The 19402-nt window shown below is 42.3% G+C and overlaps 2 gene segments (V, D, J or C); one reads left to right on the forward strand and one right to left on the reverse strand.

Moving 5' to 3' along the window:
• Positions 1–3133: 3133 nt before the first annotated feature.
• Positions 3134–15638, reverse strand: LOC115367538 (Ig kappa chain V-III region MOPC 63-like). The segment is given in 4 exon segments: positions 3134–3505; positions 4511–4548; positions 15076–15370; positions 15587–15638. Coding segments are annotated over 4 exon segments (714 nt in total).
• A 1452-nt stretch (positions 15639–17090) lies between these two features.
• Positions 17091–17581, forward strand: LOC115367912 (Ig kappa chain V region 3381-like). The segment is given in 2 exon segments: positions 17091–17142; positions 17250–17581. Coding segments are annotated over 2 exon segments (384 nt in total).
• The last annotated feature ends 1821 nt before the right edge of the window (positions 17582–19402 follow it).

The following is a 19402-nucleotide window of genomic DNA, read 5'->3' on the forward strand; positions in this document are numbered from 1 at the left end:
AGATAATTATTAGATTGAAATTATTTACTCTGTTTTCACAGCAGGAGATTTTTATATTTTTTTAGTTTGCTAGTAGCTGATTGAATTCCTAACAATCCAGTAATGGTTCACAGGCTTATTATTAACAGCTAAAGAGGAAGAAGACTCAAACATTCAAAGTTCAATGTTTTTCTAGATTTTTTAGGGTCTACAGGAGGGACAGGTGTTGCAAATCAGCATCCACTACAAACACTATAACACTAACACTGGAAAGCTGTTTTCACTTTGTCTGTGTACATTGTTTCAATTCCTATCAAACCATGAATAAATCAATAATAATCTGAGATAACATTTCCAAAGTATCTTTACTTGGCTTTCCTAAAAGTGTATCCTTTCTCAAACTTCTGATAAACGGCCAAACAGCTGCAGAGTCGGTCCTCCCAGCTTCAGCCCTGGACAGGTTTCTAAATGACAGCAGATCTGAAAACTCACCACAACAAGAGCTGGATCTGTCTTTGACTGTGAAGATATGAGAGGGAACATGTTTGCAAGGAAGAAGGAAATCAAGAGGCCTTCAAACTCAAACAGGGATTGAGGTGACAGTATTGAACCTGTGGGGGGCGCTAGTGGGTTTCCAACAGAATGTGGAGCAAACAGTGAGCAGGGAAGTGTGCTGGTTCCACATGGACTGAAAAGCCAGTAACTCATCTGTTGTACAGACACTGAGTCAGAGCAGAAGAGGAGAATGTGCTGGAAGACTGTAGAAGGAAACCTGAGCATCAGAAAATAAAGCCAAGCCACTGAAATACAGACAAGCAGCAAGAACAAGGAGACTGCTGAGGAAAATAACAATATGGAAAGCAGATCAGAGCATTTTACTGACATGGTTTTAAAAATTAATAACTTAATAAATTTTATTGAACAGCACTTTTCTACACTTAAATAAAACCTGATATTAATCGCATATGCATGAGGATCACTGAAACAGTCAAATCCCCCAGCACTGTGTGTGTGTGTGTGTGTGTGTGTGTGTGTGTGTGTGTGTGTGTGTGTGTGTGTGTGTGTGTGTGATCAGAGATAGTTTACATTATACTGGACATAAAAGAGGCAAATTTTTGACAATATTCTTAAATTCTTCATCTGTATGAGTTGATATATTTAATTCCAAGAAAAGGAAGTAAATGAATGCATTTTAAACTTGGCGTTTGATTTTGTTGAAAATATGATCAAAATAAATATAATAAATAAATGTAATTAGGGTTTTTTTTAGACATCCTTAAAAAGAAGGTACAAAGTAAACTAATATCAATGTAAAAACATGCTGATGAGAGTAATGTGTGTTCCTGTTGGAGTGGGTCAGAGCATTTCCATAGAGAGCCACTTTGCATCAGCAGCACCATGCTCCAGTGCTCTGGGAGAGTTTATAGTCCTGAGAGTTGAAGACTGGATGACTGACAGCTGTCCTTCATGACAACAGAAGCCCCAGAAATCCTCCTCATCCAAACATGACTTTGAGCTCCATCCTCATCTGGACTCTCCTCTGCTTCACTCAGGGTGAGGAAAATCATTTTTCTGTGATGTGAAAATCATTTGGAGTGCAGCTGAGTTTCACCTCAACATCTCATCTCCTGTGTTTCTTCTCTCTCTTCAGGGTCTTTTGGACAAAATGTTGTTTTGACTCAGCCAGCAGCCAAATCAGTCCAGATTGGTCAAACTGTCTCTATTGACTGTAAGGCCAATCCAGCAGTTACTCAGTACTCTGGCTCACAGTATTTCGTTGCTTGGTACCAACAGAAACCTGGAGAAGCTCATAAAGCGCTGATCTATCTAACATCAGATAGATTATCAGGAATTTCCTCTAGATTCACTGGAAGTGGAGGAGGAAATGGAGTCGACTTCACTCTGACCATCAGTGGAGTCCAGGCTGAAGATGCAGCAGTTTACTACTGTCAGAGTTTCCACTCTATCAACAGTCAAGCTGTGTTCACACAGTGAAAAAGCGTCGTACAAAAACCTCCTTCAGTCAGACTGAACAGAAACTGAAGTGACTGCTGCAGCTGGAAGCTACTGCAGGGACTGATACAGTTCACTGAGGACACGGGCACACACACACACACACACACACACACACACACAGTTGATGAGAACATATCATCTTATTCATAATGTCAGTGTCAGTTTTCCCTCTGAGCCTCAAACAGCCACCTCCCACCTCAACAAGCTGAAAGTTCCCCCAAATGAAGAGGACAGTTCCAGTGAAGAAGCCCAATCAGAAACATTAAAAGCACAACAACATGGAGCAAAGTGAGCTGCCCTGATGCCGACCCCCAAACCACTGCTGAATGATCCAAACAGCTTATCCCCACACATCAACATCCATTCACTGACCACACAGCAAAACATCACATACACATCAGTAACAATGTATGCTGAGGCTAATACCAATAGTGCAATAAAATGTCTGTTAAACAGATTACATGTTACATTAGTGTTGTGTCACTGTTCAGTGTGCTTATGGCTGTGTGGATAAAAACTGTTCCAGAATCGTGTGGTGCATGTTTTGATGGATCTGTGTCTTCTGCCAGATGGCAAAAGTTCAAAAAGGTGGTGGGCAGGGTGGGAAGGATCATTGATTACGCTGTGTGACTTCTGCAAACAGCGAAGAAGAAGATTAATAGTGCCATTCCTTTAAATTTATGTCATTGTTCAAGCTAGCACTCATTCCCATATGATGATGATGATTTTTTTTTATTTTATTTTATAATTGTGAATAATGAGAACAATGAGAGCAAGTTTTCTCCTTTAATAAAAGCAGTAACAAAGCATTTGAAAGCTGCTTGGCCTAATCACTATTTTGCCTGGGAAGCATTATTCTGAATTAAATGAAGCTTTCCTGAGGTCTGACACCCTCATTTACATTTTGAAATCTTACAGTATGTGTGCCAGCTGAACCTAAAATCCACTCCTCTATCCCCGTGCTTTAATATCAGTGTAGATCAGGACATAGGACACAACTTATTTGTTAAAAAGATTTTTTTATTATTATTTTAACATATATAGAGTATCAGCATTACAGCAAGAAAAATAAATGATTATTTTAAGTTTTAATGAGAGAGAGAGAGAGAGAGAGGCAGAGCACAGAGTGAGAGCAGCTGCAGAGTGAAACCAGTAGCAGAAGTCCCAGTGAGTCAGGTCAGTTACTGGGGACACTGGTCTCTCCTCAGTGTCTCGGCCTGCAGAGCCTGGGAGCCCTGGGTGGCCTCACAGGTGACAGAGCCCAGCTTCCTCCACTGGTCTGCAGTGAGCCTCAGGGTGCTGCTCCAGCTGTAGAGGCCGTCCTTCTCCAGCACCCCGGGGCTCCTGCTCTGCTCCCAGCTGCTGCTGCTGCTGCTGCTGCCGTCCACCTTCCAGGCCAGCCTCCAGTCTGACGGGAAGCCCTTGTTGGCCAGGCACATGAGCGTGGCCCTCCCCTGCTGCAGCTCCTCGCTGGAGGGGGGCAGCACCGTCAGGGTGGGAGGGGCGTCACCTAGGAGACACCAATCAGCTTAGAGGGCGGGAAATAAGCAGCTGGCAGTCAGTCAGCGGGCGGTTGGACACCTTTACTGTGTGAGAGTCCATTTTCCCCTTTAAGGACTTTCTGTCAGATGGTTTTTATGCTCCAGCAGTCACTCACTCACACCCTGTTTCACTTCCCTTTAAGAAGCCTCTCATGCACATCAGCACATAAAAAGTACTCATATGAACAGAAATACATCAATACACATAACAGATGAAAATAAAGATGATTTATCACTCATCCCTTATGCCAAGTTTCTTAAGTAATTTAAGGAATAGAAAGAAACTCAAAATTTCACAGTTTCAATAGTTTATAGTTTTTGTCAGTACAGATCATGTTTTTGTAAAAAGTCAAAATGAATGCACACTGAAATAGTGGTGGTTGTATAGACATCTGAATAGGGGGAACTATAACTGAGATAAACATATGTTAATCATTTTCAGCCAAAAAGATGTTAGAGCCACAAAATTCTGTTAATCAAAACTGATTTCAGTCAGCAAACACAAAAAGTAATGCATCCAATTATTTTCATCCTCTATGTGAAAAAAAATAGATAGAAATAGAATAGAAAAAATAAATGAAATAAAAAAATCTGTAATTTGGCTACATTTTCAGATTTTGATCTTAAGACCCACTAAATTCAAATTAGTTTTCATTCAGCTTCACATGTAATGTAAAAATACTAAATTAAAATCAATGTGGTTAAACAGTCTGAAGGAACCAAAGCTTTGGATTCAACTTTTCTAACTTTAAAGCTGGTCATTTTTCATAATTTATAATGAAAAGTCTAAAGAAGTACTGAGTCAAACTAAGTGGTTAAAGAGAAAAACAGACAAGAAAAAACAGTGACTATAAGTGATGGAAATTAACAAAATACATATTGAAAACAAACAACTAACACTCACACAGAAGAATAAAAGTAACCCAGCAGCAGTAACACATTACATGATATTTAATATTTGTGCAGAAACTTACTTCCAAACTCCAGTCTGGTTCCTCCACCAAAAGTCAACCACAGTGATACAAACTCATTGAGCCGCCGTACAAAAACCTCTGACTGTAGAGAGACACGGCTCTCTGACTTTTCAGAGAAAGCAACAACTACAAGCCCTCAAGATGCCACTTTAAAGAAATAATCTGGAATAAATGATTTCTCTTCTGGTTGTCATGAACTTAATTTTAATAAACTTAAAATGACCTCAATTTAAAGAAATTTGATCGATCATTTGGATTCAGTTTTTCAAAGTCTCCTCTGATTTCACTACTTAGAGATCAGTGTTGGCTTAAAATCAGATATTAACAAGAAAACTCAAGCATGCTAGTTTGTTTCATGAAGTGCAGATAATATACAAAAAATGAATATTTTTCTAATGGATTGTTAAGAACATGAAATAATTAAACTTACTTCCAACATCCAGTCTGGTTCCTCCACCAAAAGTGTTCCACAGTGATACAAACTCATTGAGCCGCCGTACAAAAACCTCTGACTGTAGAGAGACACAGCTCTCTCACTTTGAAAACAACAAACTCACTGAGATCAGCCTCAGGTTTTAAAACTTACAAACAACTGACTGATATATTATCATTTGCCATCAGAATATGTCAAAATTATCAATATTGATTACATTTATGTTTAATATTGTTTTGGCAGTGAAACTGATTTCTTCACCAGTGAAATAAAACACAATTTCTCTCATATAGCCATTTTCATCATTTTCATCATTCACAAATATAAATGTAAAGCATGATATCATCAGCATATAGTGATATCTTATGAGTTTGATTACGGATTTTGGTGCTTGAAATACTTTCATGTGTGTTTAAAGCCTCTACAGGGGGCTGAAGTACTGAGGCCAAAGATGACAAAGGACATGCCTGATGTTTATATCGAGAGAAGACGACATTTGACTGAACTGAGGTTTTTTAATCTACAGTGTTGAAGTTAAACAATCTAGGTTGCCATGATAACTGTTACAGCATTGCTAAGTCATAAGTCATCATTCCTACAGGATCCTGGCGTGGACAAAATTGCTTCACTCATATGAAAGTGACAGTGGAGCTGACATACAGTGTGTGCTGTTCAGAGGGCGACATGCACAGATAAATAAGGAAAATCAAGTCCAGGTTTTTTTGTTTGTTAGTTTTTTCTCCTCTGTTGTGTTTCACTTCACACAGATCAGACCCACAATCTGGATGTGTTGCGTGTGACCCTGCCTGCAAAAAATTCCATAATGTGAGTTTGACAGGGTTTGGTTTGAGCATTATAAAAAAGCACTACCTTAGCCAGTCTGCTGATTCCGTGTGATGTCTGTCTGGAAGTGAGCAGGAAGTGACAGGAAAACACAGCTGTCGGCCAGACAAAGATGCTTATCCCTGGTAGGAGATAAGGAGACTGCACTGAGGTGTCAAAAACACCAACAAGTCCTCCAACCTATGTGACCACAAAGGTTGTTTGTTCCTCACCTCTAATATAAACAACAGGAGCATTTCCTAAATTAGCGCCCCCTAGCAGCAGCAGGAGATATGCCGAAAGCCGTGGTATGTTAGAGTCAGAGTGAGGCTGAGATTAAACACAGTGGGAGTAGTTTTCCTATAAAACAATTTGTACACTCACATAAAACTAATCCACTCCATTATGACTGGTGAGCCACTAGCAGTGTGTGTTGGTGTGTGTGTGTGTATTGGTGTGTGTGTCTGTAGAGACCCTACCCTCTGACTGGATTTTCTTGTGTTGTTGACCTCGGGACTCGTTTGGGCGTCAGCCTTTGAACAGAGGGTGTGTCACTCCCAGCCAATCACAGCGCAGGGCAGTGCCAGATCGATAGCACCACATCCAATAGGAGACGACCAAGGCAGTATCATCTGCATACTTCATGAAATACCTATTTGGAAAAGTGCTAGTGCAAGAATTTGTGTATAAGATAAATAAAAGAGGAGATAAAACACATCCCTGAAGGGAGCCGGTAAAAGCGGTCATCTTATCAGAAAGTGATGCTCCTACTCCTATTAATGCTGTACTTGCTCCCCCTTGGATCTATTTTTAGAAAACACGGTGTCTCCTTCCATTGTTATACAGATGACAGTCAAATCTACCTGCCTTTACAGCGAAACAATCCTGACTCCTTAAAACCTTTGTTTGCATGCCTGGAAGATGTCAAAGCATGGCTGGCTTTAAACTTTTGAAATTTCAACAACAAAACTGAAGTCATGGTGTTTGGTCCCAGCAATGTACTTGTGTTTCCTCCTGGTGATCTGGGCCCCCTTGAATCTTTTGTGAAGCCAACCGCTACCAATCTAGGGGTGAAAATTGACTCTGACCTTAAAATGGACAAACAGATAAATGCTGTCGTGGGAAAGAGCTTTTTTCAGCTTAGGTCAAACCCTTTTTATCACGTTCTGTTTTTGAAATGGTTATGCATGCTTTAATGACATCCCATCTTGACTATTGTAATGCCTTGTATGTCGGCGTTAGTCAGGCCTCCATCTCCTGCTTACAGTTAGTCCAGAACGCTGCTGCTCGTTTGCTAACCGGTACACGTAAGCAAGAGCACATCACCCCTGTACTGGCCTCCCTCCACTGGCTTCCTGTGCCTTTTAGGATTGAGTTTAAAATTTTACTGCTTGTTTTTAAGTGCCTAAATGGTTTGGCACCCACCTATCTCTCTGACCTGTTGGAACCCTATGTTCCTTCACAGTCCCTCGGGTCCTCCGATCAGCTTCTCCTGGCCGTCCCTAAATCCAGGTTGAAGCTCAGGGGAGACCGGGCTTTCAAAGTGGCAGCCCCAAAGCTGTGGAATGAGCTGCCTCTGAGTGTTAGGCAAGCCCCCCACTCTGCAGGTGTTTAGAGCATGCTTAAAGACACATTTTTATTCTTTGGCTTTTAAAACATAGCCTGCGTGATTGTTCATGTGACACCATGTATGTTTTATGTTCTTATGTGTCATTTGTTTGTATGTGAGACCATGTATGTTTTATGTTCTTATGTGGTATTTGTTCGTTTTGTGTTATTTGTTTTTTTGTCTGCCCTGTCTTTCGCAGGGCAGACAGACAAACACTGACATCCACACACAGTCACACCTAGGGGCAATTTAGCTTCTCCAATTCACCTAACCTGCATGTCTTTGGACGGTAGGAGGAAACCAGAGTGCCCGGAGGAAACCCACGCAGACACGGGGAGAACATGCAAACTCCACAGGACCTTCTCACTGTGAGGCGACAATGCTAACCACTGCACCACCGTGCCGCACTAATTGACCAGTTTCACTAAATAAACGTTGTAGAAAGCAGATATGACTTATTTGACTTGATTATTGTGCATAAAGTCTCATAAATCTTAATTTTATGGGATTTTGTTGTTTTGGGCATGAAGGGGTTAATATATAAAAATGCACTAATTTCAAATCAAATACTTTGTACATATCCACTGTAATGTATAAGCACTGTAGAAAGCATATTTGATGCATTTAGATCAAGTATTTTGCATGAAACACCATAAATCTGTATTTTTCTGGGATTTTAGTGTTTCGGGCATTAAAGGGTTAATATCTAAAAATGCTCAAGGGATATCACTCGGCACCGTCTTGAATTCTTAAGAGGTGACCCCAAGCTACAAGAATCAGCTGAGAAAAAAACTTTTACCGACGCAACAAGGTTCTGCCAAAAAACACCCTTTGGCTCCTGGACTAAGATAGGGAGGCCTCTAACTTAAATTTGTATTTGTGTTTGTGCAGAGACAACTGTCTTTTAATCTCTCTTTGTAGCTCCCTTCTTGCATGCTCATCCTGGTTTCTATGAGCTTTCCTTTTTTTGGATAATTAGCTTCTTTACTTCACTGGACAACCAAGGCTTATCATTGGAATGAACTTTAAATGACTTAGTGGTTAACACAGAATCCACACAGAAATTGACATAGTGAGATACTGCCGCTACCTTATCATTGATGTCAGGGCTGTCAAAGACTTCCCATTAAGTACAACTGAAGCAGCCCTGCAATGCCATAATGCTTTCATTGTCCCACACTTTAACAGTCTTTATTTGAGGCTTTTCCCTCTCAAGCAGCCTCTTGTAAGCAGGATGGAGATAAACCACATTGTGGTTAGATGCTCCAAGTGGGGGAAGTGGGGTTTCCATGTAAGTGTTCTTCACAGTTCCAAAACATAATCAAGTGACTTTTTCTTCCTGGTGTGGCAATCAACATATTGATAATATGTGCGCCTTTTTAACAAACCTTTTAACAGGACAATTATTAAAATCTCCCAGAATGAACTTAGGCGCATCAGGAGAGAGTGCCTCAAGTCTTTGTGAAGTGTTAAAAATAGTTTCAGTAGCTTTATTAAAATTTGCCTTCGGGTGAATATACACCAAGGTAAAAAAGATCTGAGGAAACTCTCTGGGTAAATAATAGGGTCGGAGTGAGATAGGGAGCAGCTCTATATCAGGGGTGCACAGTTGCTCTCTCACCTTTACAGCCCGACACAACTTGTCCCTTATGAGGAGACAGGCCCCGCCCCCTCGGGCTTTCTCGGTAATGTATGGGTCCTGATCGGTTCTGAAGGCTATGTTGTTGCCCAGCTATGTCTCGGTAATTGCAAGGACATAAACAACCCGGGATCGAGTCGATGACAGCAGAAGTAGACGCTGAAATGTGATTGTGCAACAGTAGAAGGGTCTCTCTGCTGTAGCTGATTCCACGGGCTATGCCGCCTGGAGGGCGGTAATTGTCATTAAATCCTTGAGTAAAATATGTGTTTAAAAGTCCCAAAAACATGCAGATCATCCCCCATAAAGCAAGATCCATGATTGCTGTGACATACAGGAGGGCTCAAGTTGACAAGGGTTAGGGTCACTCAAACAAACATTAAACAAACGATGCCAAGCGTGAAGTGCCACAGAGCAGCACCCCCAAGTGAACTAGCGAGGTGAAATGAGGGGACAAATGCCCCTTTTCCACCAGAAAAAAACTGGTGCTAGTTCGGAGCTGGTGCTAGAGCCGGTGCTTAACTGGTGCCAACGAAGAACCGGTTTGCTTTTCCACCGGTCAAGAGCAAAGTGGAGCCAATTCAGAGCCACGTCATGATGCAACGTATTCTCATGAAACGGTTCGTATGATATCGTACGAAAAATAATGCACAAATTTCCGTGCATATTCCTATGAATTTCCAGCAGCACGAGCGATCAGCGTGCCTGCGCGAGCCCTGAAGCGAGAGCCTTAAGAAAAATGGCGGACATTCCTTTTATTCTCAGTGGAAAATGCAATATTTTAAGAGAGCTTATGCATTCAAATGCGTTTTGATAACATTTCTAGCGGGAAATGTGCATTTTATTTCCAAAATCTTCATTCAGTTAGTGTATATAATGTTTACTTTGTTAGTTATTACGAAGATTCTTTCAGGTTTCTATCGTTGCTATGGCTGTTGCTATGGACGCTGCTACCACTGTCGCTGATGTAGCTTCCGCTCGCCATGGAAATCTGGGGAGGGAGGCGTGGGGTTAACCTGCTCTCACAGAAATCCGTGAAATGAGCATGACCTCCTAGTAACGCATTGCGTGCTCCTCGCATGTAACCTGTTTTAATCGATTTCTATGGTTTTAATTCCGTGTGATCACCACACAAACGGTGTTCACTGGAAGTCGGCCAGGATCTGTGACGTCACGCTGTGGGTGGTAGTTCATAGATCCCGGAAGTGCAAATTTAATCGATATTCCGGAAAAAGGTCTGATTATTAGCCATAACGTCGTAACCATCCAAGGCAGACTTACCACGAGCTATGAGGATGTGTAACGATGGCATGTGCTTCAGCCGAGTCCACAAGTCCCGTATAATATCAACTTTATTTTAAGAAAACACGTTTTATTTGCGATGTCATATCACTGAGAAGCACTAAATTACCCATAATCCTAGTGTTTATCAGCGACGTATCTGATTTTACTTTCATCAATAAAGTCAATAAAGTGTAATAAAGTGCATGAAAGTTGATAATATGCTGATATGTTACGCCATTGAACACAACCCTTTCAGTCAGCGAAACAGAGCAGGTGGAAAAACCGCGGAAACACGTCAAAATAGCACTAACGATTTATATATATATATATTTTTTTTTTTTCATAACACATCTTTACTCTTGGTATAAACATAGGCTAGGGGAGACTGGGGTAAGATGAGCCATTTTTCATATTTAGGATCACTACATCAAGGCAATCATAGTTTTGTCCCTAACTAATATATCTGCATATATTTCAGGATGTTGTGCATCTCTTCAAACAAACAGAATGAGTGTAAACATAACTGTTTCCATAATATAGCATGTCCAAAAAAAGTGGTCTCGTGGCACAACTTACCCCGTGTATGGGGTAAGTTGAGCATAGGAGCGGGGTAAGTTGAGCCGTATCCCTACTCCCCCCCCCACCCTCCTCCCCACCTCCATCCCACCCAACCCTCACCTTCTCCCCCCTAAATAACAGTCACTTCTTCACATTCATGTGTATTTCTATTTATTAAACACAATTCAACAGGTACAATAAACAGCTGTTTTAACATGCCTTAAAGTGCGCTTGGGAAGAGAACATTAACAGCTGTGTTTTTGGAAAGAAAACACTAGAACACTAGTTTCTTGGTGTCCTTGCTGACATTAAGGTCAGTTATGAACATATAATGTAACACATTTGTGGTGGCCACCATTGGCCACCACATAGCTCCGCCCCTGGCTTTCACTCAATATTCCACCTGTCGAGGTTGCAGGGGAATACAAATTGCTCAGACCTCCTTGCTGTACCACCAACTCTGTGAGGTTTGGGGAGTTTTAGAGATTTAATATTTAACCCTTGTAAAGGCTTAAGGGGTCAAAACGGCCTGAGCGTCCGCGAGTCTTTTTTCCAGGGTCCTGTGGCGCGCCCATGCCTCGCCCTCGGCTCCGTGGCAGCAGTTGTGGCCTCCAGCACTCCCCCATGCCCCTGGACCCCCTGGCCTCGGCCCCAAATGCGCCGCAGGACGCAGGAGCCGGTGGCTCAACTTACCCCTACCGGCTCAACTTGCCCCTGGCCAAATGGCTCAACTTACCCCAGAGGTACCATTTTAACTTTTTTAGTCCCCACAGCTAAAATGGTGCACTTTTATGCTAGGTTTATGACCTCATGTTGTAGCCCATAGATACCACAACTGATGTATAAAACAAATTTAAAATGATCTGTTTTGGTCTTAACACAATTCTCATGAAACTTATGATAGACTAAATTCACTTTCAAGAGTAAAAAATGTTTTTTCGGAAATAAATGTCTAACCACTTTACCCATGTGGTTCTTACCTTCACAGACTCCATGAAATGATGCCTCTCTCCTAAATATTTGGTCACATGATCAATATTTTTTACCGTTTCCTAGCAACAGGGGGTGGCTCAACTTACCCGTTGGCTCAACTTACCCCAGTCTCCCCTACATGTTAAGGTTATGCTTTTGCTGTTGAAAAACTACCGTATGTATGTTTTTTAAACCTAATTTCAAAACTTTTCCCCTAACCCGGAAGAGGGGTACCAGAACTACAATTCGTGCAGAGTTGCAACACACAGAGGTGTCCTGCGCCATAGATTTTGTAGTTCTAATGTTATGTCTATTATGTGATGTTGTGATCACTAATTTTTCAATCTTTATTATAGTTTCTGGGTGTGGGAAGAACGCCTGTTTGGTCAGATTTTATTTATTTTTTTCTTAAGATAGTGGGCTCTAGTTTCCCGGCGCAGCGCGGGGTGGCGCAGTGAGGCGAACCCCGCGCAGAGCTAGTTTCGACCGGCGAAACGGCAGAGGCGGACAGTGTTCAAGTTTCGCAGGCGGAGGTTCGCCGAGATGGGAGTGGCGGCACAGCGGGGGGAGGTGCCGACAGATTCGGCTTGGCGCAGTGACAGTTTCGTGCCAAAAGGCTTCGCCGAGGTGCGCCAAAAGCTCGCCATCTGAAACCACGTCTACTTTCAGCGCAAGGCGGAGCGGAGCCAGCACAGTGGAAGTTTGGCTGGCTGGCGCACATCACCAAAACCTCACAATCAGCACAAACGGTGCCAATCTCCTTTGATCTGACATCAGTTGTGACGGGACAGTTGATATGGAGATATACTGTAATTGTAGATCTATATTTTCTAAGATTTTGTTTGAATTGGTTTAAAAAATCCTTGGTTTGTTAATATGGGAATCCTTACAGATATTGTTTGTCATGTCTTTTATCATGATGGTGAATTAGATCTTAATAACATTTTCAACACAGTGAATAAAGCCTAAATTGATGTAATATAACTGGATGAATGTGACATGAATATTGTGCTCATTCCAGGGTCTCATAGTCTCCTTAAGATCAGAGAGTTCTGCTGTGCCTGGAAAAATCCTCATGGACAGAGTGTTGTTCAGCTTCCTGACCTGAGGCTGAATGTGTGTGTGTGTGTGTGTGTGTGTGTGTGTGTGTGTGTGTGTGGCCCTGGGTCGAGGGAGGGCCCTCTAACCTGTAAATAATGTGCTGGGGGCTTTGGAGATCATGTCGTCCTGAGCAGGAACAAGCCACATGGTGGCGCTGGTTGGGAAGTCGACTCTCAGCAGGTTGGAGGTCGGCATGAAAAGGTCAAATATGAACAGAACTGGGTCCTGAGTCACGGAGCAGGATCAGTGATTGAGCGAGCTAACTTGTAGCTTCAACCTGGTTTAACAGGGTCACGGACGAGGCTCACCTCAAGCCCAGCTGGGTCGCCATGGTAACTGATGTCACAGAACTAACCTGCTGCGGCTCGGTTTTTGTCCAGGCTTTCTGATCCAAACAGGTAAAGGCTCAACCAATCAGCTGACCAATCAGCTGTTTGGAGAGATGCAGTGATCATTCCTACAGGATCCTAGTGAGGACAAAAATGCTGTTTTCAAATGGAGGCAACAGTTGACCTGCCATACGGTGTGTGATGTTCAGACGGGGACGCGTGTGAACTAGGGAAACAAATTATTGATTGTAGGCTGTAAAGCTGATCCACACGCTCCATGCAGCACGGATGAATGTCAGGTATTTAGGTGGTAATTCAGCAAAGTTGTGGGGTTGCTGCACTTCGAAGGTCCCGTGGCATGAAAAATGCAATTTTCATTGTTTTTTCGTATAAGGGAAGGTCTTGGGGCCACATAAATACTGTCCCATGCATTAAACCTGTGATAAATGGAGGAATGCACACAGCCCGTTCTTTGAATCTCTCCCTTTAAGACGAGCGAACAGCACTTCCTCCTTTTTGTGATGTCACACATAAGGCGACTCCGCCCACTTAAAGTAGCCAGCCCGCCTCCGCTCCCCAGGTAACAAGCTAACAAGTTAGCCACATGTCGAAGAAAAGTTGCTGCACCACAGACGGATGCAAGGAGACCCGTGTTTCACTGCACTCTCTTCCAAAAGAAACACACATTACAGACCAGCGGCTGATGGTCATTTTTTCCTGGGTCCCACAGGATTTTAGTCCAAATTTGCTCTTATGTTTGGCTCATTTCAGCGCTGACTGTTTTATCAACCTGACACAATACAATGCCGGTTTCACAAACTATGGAGTCGGGCTCAACGTCATCAACATCACGCTCAGCAGTAGCCATGACAATCATACATAATATACATCTATATAAGATGATAATTCTTATTTACCGGTGAGTACCATTGAGCAGCAAAGGCTTCAGTTACCTGCCTCTGATTGGCCCGACCATATATCACTCAGAAAACAGTCAGCCAATCAGTGGAGAGGTGCTGATTCTCTCTTCTGATTGGCTAAACAAAGAGCTCCGGCATAAAGGCAAGAGAGAGGAGCAGTGAAACTTTATTTAACAGACTCAAAACCACAAATACATCTTGCAGGGATATAAGCAGTTAAAATAAAACCCTGGAAAAGTGGAAAACATGGGGCCTTCAAAGTACAAACATATCGTGCATTTGGCATCTCGGTCATCATTCATCAAATTAAAATGGTCCCACACTACACTCCGTTTTGACTGCATCATGTTTGACTTGTTCTCTTGTGTGCGTGCCAGTACATCCAGCGTCACTTTTCAGTACAAAGGCACCCTTGCGTAGACTGGCAGGGCACTACTACCCCCTTCAAATGGACCACAGAATGTTCAATTAATTGCAATCAATTTGATTTAATCAAGTAAATTCTTATCGATAATCAATCGATTAATTGTTTGCATCCCTAGTGTGATCACAACAGCAGAATCACTTTTCTCTTTAAGTTAAACTGAAATACTTTATTATGCACTGTGTCTGAATTTCTTTAGTTTGATTGAACAACAGTATTTCTGAACTGAAAAAAAATCTGGAAAAAAAAAACAGAAAGCCCACTTTTAAAATGTGAAAAAAAAAAACAGTAAAAGAAGAAGCAATGTCTTACACTCTGTCTTGAAATAATAAAAAAAAAATCAGAACATCTACTCTGACTGTGTCTTTCTGACAAATTCTCCATAGTGCTTTACTTTCTCTGCAGCTGTTGAGTCAGATCAGTTCCTCTCCAGCTGAGGGAGGTTTTTGTACGACGTTGTTTCACTGTGTGAACGGGAAGCTGTTATCCTGCTGACAGTAGTAAACTCCTGCATCTTCAGCCTGGACTCCACTGATGGTCAGAGTGAAGTCAGTCCCATACCCACTTCCACTAAAACGACTTGAAACTCCAGACTGACGGGTTTCAGCGTTATATATCAGGAGTTTAGGAGCTTCTCCAGGTTTCTGAAGGTACCACTGGAGGTCATTAGTAACACCTGAACTGGCTTTACATCTGATAGAGACAGTCTGTCCTGGACTAACAGACTGAGATCCAGGAGACTGAGTCAGAGTTTTTTCTCCTGATGAATCTGGAAAATATCCAAAAGAGCAGAAGGGTTATTGAGACAAATACAGCTTGGAGAAAGATGATGAATATGAAAACAGAAGAGGAGGATTTCTTTAACATGGAGAACAGATGGAAGAAGGTGAATGCTGCTGGTCTCAGTGTTTCTCCATCACAGCAGAAGATGATTGTGGTAAAGCTGGTTGCATCCTGAAGCCAAGTTTTCAGAAGAGAGTCTCACCCTGAACAAGGAGCCCCAGGGTGCCCAGCAGGAGAATGTGTGACATCATCATTGTGCTGCCGGCGTGTCAATGGCTCTGAAAGGCCTGGACAGCCACTGATCAACACTGGCCTCTTAACGGGTGGAGAGCAGAGAGGCAGGACACATATGCAAACACACACAACTATTTGAATGATCCTCCAGGGAACAGCGGACCCCCAAAACCTTGCTGAGAAGATAGAGGTGACTGTGAATAACAAAGGTCTTTCACATCTGAGCGGCAACAGAGAAAAACTGCTGAAGACAAGTGACTCATGACGAGGATAATGTGTTGAGAAACACCATGGTGAGAAGCTGGAATAGTGACTCCAATGCTGAAGGAACGGCTGGAGAAGCAGCTTGATTTAGGACGTGGAGGATTTGCCGTCAGTGTGAATGGAACCAGGGGCAGGTAGCTAGGTGAGCGCTTTCTGAGCTGAAGAGCAGATCAGAAAGAGCAGGAATCTCAGATCTTTAAAGGGAGAGGCAGTCTGCCAGGCTTTCAAATGGACTGAGGGACGGATCCATCTGATGAATAAACATGAGGTGGGTGGGTTTGATTGGTCTCTGTCCATTTCAGTGAGAAGACCAGAACATTGTGAGGAGAACAACAGGTGGAATATGCAGGGGGAAGCAGACAGGTGGAACTCTATGGTTGAGGCTCTGAATATGGAAGATGTGAGAAAAGTGAAGGAGGCCAGCAGAAACTTGGCTTGAGTGTGTGGGCGTTATGTGGGTGGTGTCAACCTCAGGGAATAATGTTGATAGAAATGGAGAGAAGAACCAGTGTTGAGAGAAAGATGATGGGAAGGCAAAACGGACTCCTGATGTTGGAGGCCTCTATAGAGCAGAGACATTTTGGGCCGTCTGGATGAGGCTTGGAGCAGCAGTCAGCTGCTTGGAGAAGAAGCTGATGCTCCTGAAGCATCAGGCTTTAAGGAGTTTCTGTCAGATGGTTTTTCTGCTCCAGCAGTCACTCACTCACACACTGTTTCACTTCCCTTTAAGAAGCCTCTCATGCACATCAGCACACAAACGTGACACTAGCTGGAAACCTTTACATTACACTGGAAATAAATATTTTAAAAATTTCTGCTCCACATCAGTTCATATAGAGGCTATTACTTTATTTAAAGAACTGGAAGTTAAAAATGTGCTAAAAATAATGTTTTTTACTTTTCTAGTAGAAAATCATATTTATTTACTTTGAGAGCTCAGTGTAAATATACATTTATATATTGGCTGGAATATGAAACATTGAGGTATTATACGCAATATGAGTGAATCAATTTACAAACAGCCCAATGGAGAGTAATGTGTGTCCCTGTTGGAGTGGGTCAGAGCATTTCCATAGAGAGCCACTTTGCATCAGCAGCACCATGCTCCAGTGCTCTGGGAGAGTTTATAGTCCTGAGAGTTGAAGACTGGATGACTGACAGCTGTCCTTCATGACAACAGAAGCCCCAGAAATCCTCCTCATCCAAACATGACTTTGAGCTCCATCCTCATCTGGACTCTCCTCTGCTGCTGCTTGACAGGTAAAGTCCAGAGAATCAAAGTCCTCTCCTCTATGAAGATCCGTCCCTCTGAAATGAAGCGGGGAAAAGCATGACGCTGCTTTGTGTTTTTGTCTGTGTGTCCTCAGAGTCCAGAGGCCAGGTCACAGTGACTCAGCCTGGAGTAGTGAGGGCTGCTCTGGGAGCCTCCGTCACCATCACATGTAAAACCAGCCAGGATGTTTATGTTTATAACAGCAACCACGTTTTAGCCTGGTACCAACAGAGAGATGGAGAAACTCCTAAACTGCTAATTTACTATGCTAATACTCGAGTATCAGGGATTCCAGGTCGTTTTACAGGCAGTGGATCAGGGAGTGACTTCACTCTGACCATCAGTGGAGTCCAGGCTGAAGATGCAGCAGTTTACTACTGTCAGAGTTACCACTATATCAACAGTCAAGCTCTGTTCACACAGTGAAAAAGCGTCGTACAAAAACCTCCCTCAGTCAGACTGAACAGAAACTGAAGTGACTGCTGCAGCTGGAAGCTACTGCAGGGACTGAAACAGTTCACTGAGGACACACACACACACACACACACACACACACACAGTTGATGAGAACATATCATCTTGTTGATAGTGTCAGTGTCAGTTTTCCCTCTGAACTTCAAACAGCCACCTCCCACCTCAACAAGCTGAAAGTTCCCCCAAATGAAGAGGACAGTTCCAGTGAAGAAGCCCAATCAGAAACATTAAAAGCACAACAACATGGAGCAAAGTGAGCTGCCCTGATTTCGACCCCCAAACCACTGCTGAATGATCCAAACAGCTTATCCACGCTGCTGCTGGAACATCTGGACTGTCAGGATCCAAACAGATCAGGATGATCATTCAGTCAGCTGGATCAGGAAGCCTCATTTAGACAGAGGAAAGGCAAGAGAGACAAGAGCCGACTGAACCTGAATCAACATGTTAGACTGTTTAATGACAGGAAATGTATAAAAGTAAAGAGGCAAATTAAGACAAGTTTTACAGTTGAGCTCTGCGTCTATACAGTTATATATATACACACGCACACACACAGACACACACACAGACACACACACACACACACACACATGCAAACAAACACACACATATAGAGGTTTCAAAACAGCTGATGATGCATGCAGAATACTGAATCTCCATAGAACAAACGAAATTCAAGTCTGATTGTAAGATGGGTATTATTGGTTGTAAAAGAAAAGTTTCTGTTAACATATGCCTATATATTTATGATAAGAAACATCTTGTCTTGGCATATTGTTGACAGTGCAAAAGGCCAAATCATGAGAACTGAGATCTGAATTGAAAAGCCTTCGTTGTACAAAATGTTACCTGACACACTAAGAATATATATTTTGTGCTGTTTTGCATTTCACACAGAATGGGAAGATAAAAATGTTGCTCAGTGTGAGTTGCTGGTCAGTCGGTTCACACTGGACCAGGTCTACTGAGCGGCTCTCCTTGCAGCTTCTCTTTGCCAGTACTGAAACGGGTAAAACTGCTTTCATGCTCCACATCCATGGAATTATACTCTTTAATCAACAACCTGATATGTTTTGATCATTTCAAATCACTGAGCAACCCACAGCCCCAATTTACAACAGCTGTCATGACTCAGCAGAATACCACACATGGATTTATCTGACATCTGAAAGAGCACTGTTTTCTGTAAGGATGAGTAAAATGGAGAAAACATTCAACTAAAATGAGACAATAAAAAAGAACGCATTGAAAAAGGAGAGAAACATCAAGAGGCCTTCAAACTCACACAACAGGGATTGAGGTGACAGTATTGAACCTGTGGGGGGCGCTAGTGGGTTTCCAACAGAATGTGGAACAAACAGTGAGCAGGGAAGTGTGCTGGTTCCACATGGACTGAAAAGCCAGTAATTCATCTGTTGTACAGACACTGAGTCAGAGCAGAAGAGGAGAATGTGCTGGAAGACTGTAGAAGGAAACCTGAGCATCAGAAAATAAAGCCAAGCCACTGTGTGTGTGTGTGTGTGTGTGTGTGTGTATCAGCACAGAAAGATGATATGATCAGAAATAGTTTACTTTATATTGGATATAAAAGAGACATGTTTTTCACAAAATGTATAAATTCGTCATCCGTATTACTTAACATATTGAATTACAAGAGGAAGTAAAATAGAAGATCAGATTTTTAATGCATTTTTGAGTTCAAGTTGGCTTTTGGCATTATTGAAAGAAATGTCAAAATAAATGTACACTAATATAATTGCGTTTTTTTGG

Source organism: Myripristis murdjan, chromosome 11 (genome assembly GCF_902150065.1).
Source record: "Myripristis murdjan chromosome 11, fMyrMur1.1, whole genome shotgun sequence".
NCBI lineage: Eukaryota > Metazoa > Chordata > Actinopteri > Holocentriformes > Holocentridae > Myripristis > Myripristis murdjan.